The sequence below is a fragment of the Medicago sativa genome, chromosome 8, assembly GCF_051527215.1.
Source record: "Medicago sativa cultivar Bolivia chromosome 8, Bolivia_mono, whole genome shotgun sequence".
In the NCBI taxonomy this organism is placed as follows: Eukaryota; Viridiplantae; Streptophyta; class Magnoliopsida; order Fabales; family Fabaceae; genus Medicago; species Medicago sativa.
The window spans coordinates 26,892,674-26,901,105 of record NC_140756.1 but is presented as its reverse complement, the minus strand read 5'-3'; the positions used below and the strand labels follow the sequence as shown (position 1 = coordinate 26,901,105).

At 34.1% G+C, this 8,432-nt stretch overlaps 2 protein-coding genes across 2 annotated transcripts; both read right to left on the bottom strand.

Moving 5' to 3' along the window:
• Positions 1 to 884: 884 nt before the first annotated feature.
• LOC146897992 (DUF4378 domain protein) lies at positions 885 to 3,747 on the bottom strand. The gene is made up of 3 exons (XM_085733332.1): positions 2,720 to 3,747; positions 1,972 to 2,074; positions 885 to 1,559 (listed from the first exon to the last, which is right to left on the bottom strand). Exons 1-3 carry the CDS (start codon positions 3,386 to 3,388, stop codon positions 1,027 to 1,029), a joined length of 1,305 nt encoding a protein of 434 aa, XP_085589458.1. The 5' UTR covers positions 3,389 to 3,747; the 3' UTR covers positions 885 to 1,026.
• A 2,803-nt stretch (positions 3,748 to 6,550) lies between these two features.
• On the bottom strand, positions 6,551 to 8,215 carry LOC146897991 (F-box protein At4g35930-like). Its single transcript, XM_085735217.1, has 4 exons — positions 8,149 to 8,215; positions 7,933 to 8,042; positions 7,571 to 7,853; positions 6,551 to 6,939 (listed from the first exon to the last, which is right to left on the bottom strand). Exons 1-3 carry the CDS (start codon positions 8,170 to 8,172, stop codon positions 7,595 to 7,597), a joined length of 393 nt encoding a protein of 130 aa, XP_085591343.1. The 5' UTR covers positions 8,173 to 8,215; the 3' UTR covers positions 6,551 to 6,939; positions 7,571 to 7,594.
• Between the last annotated feature and the right edge of the window lie 217 nt (positions 8,216 to 8,432).

Below are 8,432 nucleotides of genomic sequence, written 5' to 3'. Positions count from 1 at the left end.
TTGGTCTACCTACAAAGCAATTCGAATATATACTCCCTGGGGTCTTCGAAGAAAACGTAAAATCACCCGAGCAGGACTCTCCAAGTTCGGACGACAACGCCCAAAGGCACATACGTACTAAAAACAAAGCATTAAGCAATTCAAACACTTCACCTTTTTCCAAGACTCGTGCTTGGGGGGCTGTGAACCACCAAAACCTCCCTGAAAGACTTGATGACCTCCAAAAGGTTCAAATACATGTTATCATCATTTCGCCTTGTCCCAAGACTCGTGCTTGGAGGGCTGTGAACCGTCATAATATTCCTAAAAGCTTAGAAGTCCTCCAGAAAGGCTCTAAGACATCCAGAAGGGCTCAGGCGCCCTCCAAAAGGGCTCCTGTGACTCAGGCGCGCTCCCCTTGAGGCACCGCCCTTCTAGACTTCTAGAAACCTCTAGAAACAGCCTAAAATACATAAATACCCCTGTTGCTTGGGAACCAAGCAACCGAAACCCAAGCCCATAGCAGGCTATAAATACTACTCTTGAGAGCATTCTCAAGGCATCCAATAAACAAATAAACCCTAGATTCTCTTATTGTACTTTTTGGCAAGTACACTACCTATTACACCCCTATGCAGCATTTCTTCTCAAATCACCAAGTTCAAGAGCATCATAAACTGTGACTTGAATCCCAAGTTACCACAAGGAAAGCAATCCATGTGAACTTTATGAGGATCTCATAGGGAGATTATTAGAGTATAACATGGTCCAAATGAATTTCAGTCAACCATAAATAAATTTATGTGAAGGACCTTTTTTTTTTTTTTTTTGCTTTTCAAGTGCTACACTGCAGTAAAATCGAAGCATTTTTTATTCAAGAAGAGAGGAAAATGGCGAACTTGATCTAAACTTCGAAAGAGAAATCACTAGCGAACAACATTACTAATCCACATGTTTCTTAAAATATTCACATGATTCTGGAAGTATACATCCAAACAGCACAAAAACTGCGTTTTTTTTTTCCAAATATGTACATCCGAAATACTTTTAGGGGTGAAAAATATCATCAATCAAACTATGTAATATAGCTGCCTCAATCTCCATAACCATCTCATCTAGCTCCTCATCAAACCTACTCCACCCATCTCTCCTATCCATTTCCTTGATATAAGCATCTTTATTAACATGCACAATATCATAAGTTTTTTCAAATGACTCATTTATCCAATCCTCAGCAATTTTCATTATCTCCAACTCAAATCCTTCATCGTTCCTCTTTTGGTTTCTATTACCACTTAGCTCTTCCTTGAAAAATTCCAGCAGAACTGTATCAAAATTGTCATCACAATTTTGTACTGATGAACTTGTTGCTTTAACAATATGTAGTAATTGCTTTGCACTTTCCTCAATCCAAACTTCTTCTTCAGTTTTTTGGTCCTCCTCTTCCTTATCGTCGTCTTTATGTTCTTCACCATAGTATAAATTTTCATCCAATGAGAGACATTCATCTAAGGTTACCAGGTCAAATTTTGCATGACTCTCAGATTTATCAGTAGTTTGTCTGAATTTTTGTTTTCTCCCTGTTCCAAAAATCAAACATTATTAGTATTACTAATTACTCTAATAAAATAATACAATTATGCTATATATATGCTTCTAAAATTAAAAACTAAAGATTTTTCTATATGCATAGCATAAGATAATCCAACTGAAATTGTTAAATGTCTTGATTGGTCTAAGAATTAAATAGTTGAATATTGAAATTTGTTTTCTTTGAAGCACGGATACGGACACATACATTAGATACGATATGTGTCGGTGCGTATCAGTGTCAGACACGACACATGTCCTATACTGGGACATGCCTAATTTGAGAAGTGTTCGTGCTTCAAAAGTTTTAGAACATTGTCAATTTTACAAAATTACTAATTGTGTTGGTTGGTCTAATAATGCATAACACATTGGTTAATTTAATTGAAAGGAGAAACTTACTTTCAATATTGGCTAGGCTTTGGTCAAAGATTGAAAATTCATTTTCTGCAACCCGAAGAACTGAAACTGGACTGTGTTGTTCATCTTGGCAAGTCAAATCATCCTGTCAAGATTACATACAGGTTATTATCAGCTAAACAATAATCCCAATAGCAACGTTAGATGTTACAAAAAATAAAAAATAACATTGTTAGTTTGGTGGCAAAGGTTTGTCTATGTAATTATTAGTGTCATTACTCATTAGCAAATTCATAAAAAGAATCATGTGTTTATGTTAGATAATTCAGCACACAAACATCGAATTCATAAAAAAAAAATATCGAATATTGATTTGACCATAAATTATTTTGTTTTATGAAATTTGACCATAAATTATTAGAACACAAATAAAATATAGTACTCTATACAACTGCCCCAGCAGGCAGCGGCCTCCCACCGACAGAAAAAATAAAATAAGTAAAACTACTATTGTCTAACCATCATTATTTCTTTAATATAATTTTCAATAATTAACTTTTTATTAATTAAATATCAATAAAAAATATAATAACAATCAAATTTTATCATCTCACTGCATAAAATCACCTATACTTAATTTAATTAAATAATTCCATAATATTCTATCATATTCTATCGGAATAATAATAAAGATATAGTGCATAAAATATAGGTACCATTGTTTTTTTCTATAAAGAAAAAAAAAATCAACGCTAAAAACAAAAGAAAATGCATGCACTTAATTATTCACCTTGTCCCCAACGAACGATGCTACCGAATCCTTGCCGACAAAAAAAGATGAAAACAATTTTTTCCCACTCTCTTCAACGTCGTCGTTTTCTGCATCCCACAACTCACTAAAAAAATCACCGTCACTCCAACTAGAATCACCGTCGCTACTACTGCCACAACAAGTCGTTGCAGTAGTACCCGTCGACGATTCCGTCACAAAACGCCGAAAATCAAAAGGTGATAATGGCGGTGATGGAATCGTCGATGGTTGTTGTATATCTCGAAAGGATTTCCAACGTATGATGTCTTTGATTTTCACCGTGCTGGTTTCGATTTCGATTTCTCTTTCACCTTTGCATCGTTGGCTTGTTCTTCTTCGTTTTGATGATAACTTGCGTGATAAGGTTCGTGGTAGTGAGAGGATGGTGGAGGGTTGTTTTGTGATTTTGAAGAATGTGACGTTGTTTTTTATGGTTTTTATTAGGGCTTGAAATTTTGATGATGATGATGATGAATGTGTGTGGTGGATTTGAATGGAGTTTGTAATTGGTTTTGTTGTTCTTGGAAGTGATTTGAATCCACTTGAGGAACATGAGTTTGAGTTTGAGTTTGGATTCTCACTTAGGAAATCTTTCAACATTCTTGGTCTTCTCTCCATGGTGTTGAATCGTCTTTGTTGCACCTCCATTTTCAAATAGAAAATATGTCTAGTATTGTTCTTGTAAGATTCGAACCCGCAATTCACCACTTATGAGTATGTGAAGTTTCGTCGCTAGACTCTTATAAAGAAAAAGGTTATATGACTGCGATTCTTTTGTAATAACAATGGATTGCAATGTCACTATAAATGATGATTGTTCTTGGTGACCAATTTAAAATGGGTGACGAAAAGTAATGAATGAAATGATAGAGTTGGTGGAGAATTGCACTTTTTGTAACAACAAAGGGTTGCAATGCAACTACAATGATGGTGACTTATATAAAGATAGAGGAGAAAAGTAATGAATGGAATGATAGGGTTGGTGGAGAATTGAAGAGTGTGAGAGTGAGGGGATAAAGGGAGTGGATTATATTTTAAAGGTGTGGGAGAATGAGAAGAAGGAGGGACGTAGCTTCTAGGTGGAGATCTCAATGATATCAAGCCATGTAATTAATAACATAGATATATGGGGGTGCAGCTCCATGCGGTTGAATTTTGGAAGATTGTGAAGGTAGTCAAGTAGGATTGCACTTGCGTGATATAATGTCACCTATGATCAGTGGCGGATCTAGAAATATTGATTTACGGAGGCAACATTTTATATGATAGATATTTATAGAAAATTTTTAGCAATGCAAAAGTGGTATAATAATAATAATATCATTATCATTGAACAAAATACTTGAGATTATAAACACTATCCTATTATATATTAGAAAAATTAAAGACTCATCAACATTTACAAATTAAAATTGTTCTCTATGTGTCTTTATATTTAAAAAAATGGTAAAAATTATTCAAAATTTCATCTCAAATGCATTTACACATTTGATTTTATAAAATTATTGAACTAAACTCTTTTTTATGGTATAAATTTTTATGTAATGGAGGCAATCTATTATTTTAAGAAGGGGCAATCATTAAAATATCAAATATTTAACAAATATAATCGAAAGAGTAGTGGGGCAGTTGTCCCCAATCTATCCTACCTAGATATGTGTCTGCCTATGATACTGGTCAATTCAATTGTGACATGTGATAATATAATTTCTTTAAACATAAAATATAGGAAAGAGAAAAAAATAGTTGAATTAACTTATGTATTACAATTAAATCGATCAATATCAACAATATTTTCACCTTAACAGTACAGAAGGGAAGTCGAGTACATACAAGTGTGGGACTAATATTCAACTTGCGGTGGTTGTAGAATATTATAAGGACAATAGTTATGGAGAGGGAATGAGACAAAAAAGTGTAGAAGCATGGATGGTTCTTAATGATTAACTTAATCATGAGTTATATATATTTTATGGTCCCATTTAGAATGGACAAATGCAATACTTGTGCACAAAACACAACTTGTGCATTGACCTACAGCAGCAGGTTTTGGTGGGGTCAGGTGACCTGCTAAAAATAAATATTTAATAAAATAAAACATATTATATTGGGAAATATTGGTTTTATTGTTTTTTCTGTATACACCCCCCAAATCTGAAAATGCAGAGTAGCAATTCACACATATTAACATGTCACCCCTTAGAAACACACATTGTCCCAACATTTAAATATTTTAAGATCCAAACTTCTTTCTTCCTCACTCCCCATCGCCGACGACGTCTCCGACAATGCTCACCGGCGGCGATTCATCACCTCTCCGCACACACAATCTTTTTTCTACCTCCCAATCTTCTCAGTTCTAAACTTCTTTCTTTTCCACTCACCATCGCCGACAACTTTGACGCAACCCACGGTGGCGATTCATCAAAATAGAGAACACGTGAAAACTGAAACTGTCTACACACAATCACTATTCTTCTTATGAAGATCTCTGCCATCAAACAACTAAACTCAAAACCCCAGAGTTCAACAATATCCATCGAAATCCTCCTTGTTGTAGTGAAAAACCATGGTGGAGCCATCTTTGTTGCAAAAATATCCACATCTACTTACTGTTGAATAACTATTGATATAAATTTTGATTGTGTTTTCTTGCTAAATTATTTTGGTATCATCAATGGCCTACTTTCATACTAAATATTTCTGGAATTTCGGGATATTTTATTTGAAATTAAAGCTTTAGATTCCAGACTTTGAGTGTATATAGATGCAGAACATTGCATGAAATAAAATAAAAAAGGTTTTTGGTCCAAGATTACATGTTCAAATTGAATTTTCGGTGTAAAATGGCTTAAAGTTTCGTTCCGGATCTTGTGGGTTTTCAACCGGGTCGTTCCGGATCTTGTGGGTTTTCAACCGGGTCGTTACGACCCGTCTGAAGGTTGAAGAAGCAGAATTACAACAAAAAAAAAAAAAGACACGAGAACATCGCAGGAAAGGAATCAAATACACAACCTCAATAGCATAACAAATGAAGGAAATTGTCATGTACCAACTGCATCAGGCGCACTATTTGATCTTTAAGGCCTTTTATTTTTATTTAACTACTGTAAATAGTTTTTTTTATTTAATCGACCTCTTTAAGACATGAAACAGAATTCTGCCTCTAATTTTCGTCTAAAACTTAGGTTAAACCATTATTTTTCTATATACCAAAATCAATTCAATGTTGTGTGGATTTGCCCCTTAGAAAAAAATTAGTCTGTTTGGTTGTGCAGTGAACAAAAATAATTTTGACATAATTGATTTTGACAATTTTTTTTTTTTTTATGTTGTGCAATGGACATATACGTCTTCTTAAACTATAAAAAAAAGTTACATTTTTTTCATGTCCAAGGATCAAATTAATGACAATTGATAACATAAGTCGGTTGATCCATTTTGTTGTACTATTTTACACCATAATGTTCTTTTAGGCATAATGATATTTTAGAATGAAGAACTTTCAGACTTGTTTCAGGCATAATATTTTACACCATTAATTATAGGTATATGAACTCCTTGATTTTTATAGTCATTCTTGATTCTCTTTGATTTCTCATTAACAACTTCCAAATGAAATCAATTTTATACAATCAAATTTTTGTTTTTTTATTAAAAAAAAAAAACAGATTAGTAATATTTGTAATACATAATTTTAATCATATAAATTTTACTTTCGAAAGAATACTACATTCAATAGCATGATGTTAATCATACAAATTTCTTATCGGCATATTACCAAACACAAAACCATCACACAGAAATATCTGGAAGGAAATATCATATTACTGCATTGAATAGCATTCATTTCACCTTCTCTAGAGTTTAACTACAGAGTTCTACTTCAGTTGCACTACACTGAACAAAACATGATTCACAGTGATTTCAAGTCCTGAACAAAATGGTTGAGGTACAAAATGACACTAAGATTCAGGATATTCAAATTACATAAAAAGGAAAGTCATGTCACTTGAGAGTTGAGACATCAAGTATCACCACATCACTTGGCAATCATAAGACAATGACATGAATACTTCAACCTGCATATGGAAATCTTCTCATCCGTATGCGCGTGACTCCTTTTTCTGAATGTCTTGTTCTATGTCAGGCACAATTTTCTTTGAAGGCTAACCACTGCTCCTGAGTCAAACTTATTCCTGAAACACAAAAATTAAGACTTGGAAATAACCCTCAATTATATAACATAAATATGTGTTTTATAAGGATAAATATCACAAATCAAGTGAACAACAAACTAAGCTTTCTCCCACTAGGCATCACAATGTCTTGTCTCATAGCTCATAAATCAAATCTACCGATAAACAACACTAACCATCTTTTTAAATTCTATCTTGGTAAGCACTCACAATTGCATTAGTAGACAAGGTCAACTGTTGTTAACAACATCACTTGTCTGCAGCAGTGACAACAAAGTTTTATTACCTTCAATAGTTCTAGGTCTACATTAGATAAGAAAGGTAAAAATAAAAAAAAAAATGACATAAGATATGCTCACATATATGAGCATGACAGCCAACAAAGCAGATCAATTTGGCAAAATCAAAATCAAAAGTAGAAAGTACTGGTCATGCTATGATATAGGGGAAGGGCTTCACATTACACCAGAATTGAGCACTAAATAAGCGTCAACATGCATAAATATTTTAATGCCAAACTCAAAAGTAAGTTCTCAACTGGGTCAATTATGCTATGCCAAATGCAACGCCGAGACATCTCAGTTCTAACTAGTAAAATTGGTAATATGACATGAATAAAAGTAGTGTATACCAATGAAAAGTAAACATAATCACTTCAGAGAAGTTTATTCTGAGCAACTGCCTTGCATAGTTCATCTTCACAAAAGAGAACTCTGTTAGAAGCCACTGATTTGCACTGAGGCTTTGGTATAACTGATGGCACCATGCAACGAGAAGTGAATGCCGATTCCTTGAAAAGAACAGTTGTAACATGTCGCATCTCAGAAACTTTAAGGCGAGAAGGAGGTCGAGGCCCATGACAAGGTGCTTTAGGTGTATGCGGGCTTGGAATCCTTAGTCCCTTCCCATCACCCCTGTTGGAATAAAATTATAGCACTGTAAAGACATGATTTAAAAAACACGGGAAAGAGATAATCGGCTAGAAACACTTACCACAGAAAAGGCCAATGCTCAGAAGGACGAGGAGTCATTGTACTTAACATCTCTAGCCGAGAGCGGTCTGGGGTAATATAATTGAAGTGAAACTGCCTTGCAACAATAACCTAAAAACACTAGAAAAGTTAGCTGTTGCACAAGAATCAAACCACTTCAATTCATCATAAACGGATATTCATGGGCATATAAACAACAGGGAGACTCTGAATTTACTGCTTTTCTAATTCTGAGAAACATGGAAAACAGCTCTCAGTTGATCATGGTGCAGGCAGCATAATATTTTAACCACTTTGAATAGATAGGCATGAAACAGCTCTCACTTTGAACAGCACTCTCAGTTGAACATGGAAAGTAAGCAATTGAGATTCATGTCTTTCTAATTCAATTCAATGAGAACGCCCAAAAATATCCAAATAAATAGGCATGAAAAATGATAAATAAAGAGTGATACCTATTCGAAATTACCTGTCAAACACTTTGTATAGACTTCAAATCAT

Bases quoted from the DNA above. Each gene is read 5' to 3' on its own strand.
- LOC146897991 (XM_085735217.1), bottom strand. From the start codon at position 8,172: ATGTTTCTCAGAATTAGAAAAGCA. The intron at 8,043-8,148 runs GTAAATTCAGAG...TAGTGTTTTTAG, and splicing joins TTCTCAGAATTAGAAAAGCA to GTTATTGTTGCAAGGCAGTT. The intron at 7,854-7,932 runs GTAAGTGTTTCT...TTATTCCAACAG, and splicing joins GAGCATTGGCCTTTTCTGTG to GGGTGATGGGAAGGGACTAA.
- LOC146897992 (XM_085733332.1), bottom strand. From the start codon at position 3,388: ATGGAGGTGCAACAAAGACGATTCAACACCATGGAGAGAAGACCAAGA. The intron at 2,075-2,719 runs GTGAATAATTAA...TAATCTTGACAG, and splicing joins CATCGTTCGTTGGGGACAAG to GATGATTTGACTTGCCAAGA. The intron at 1,560-1,971 runs GTAAGTTTCTCC...TTTTTGGAACAG, and splicing joins AAGCCTAGCCAATATTGAAA to GGAGAAAACAAAAATTCAGA.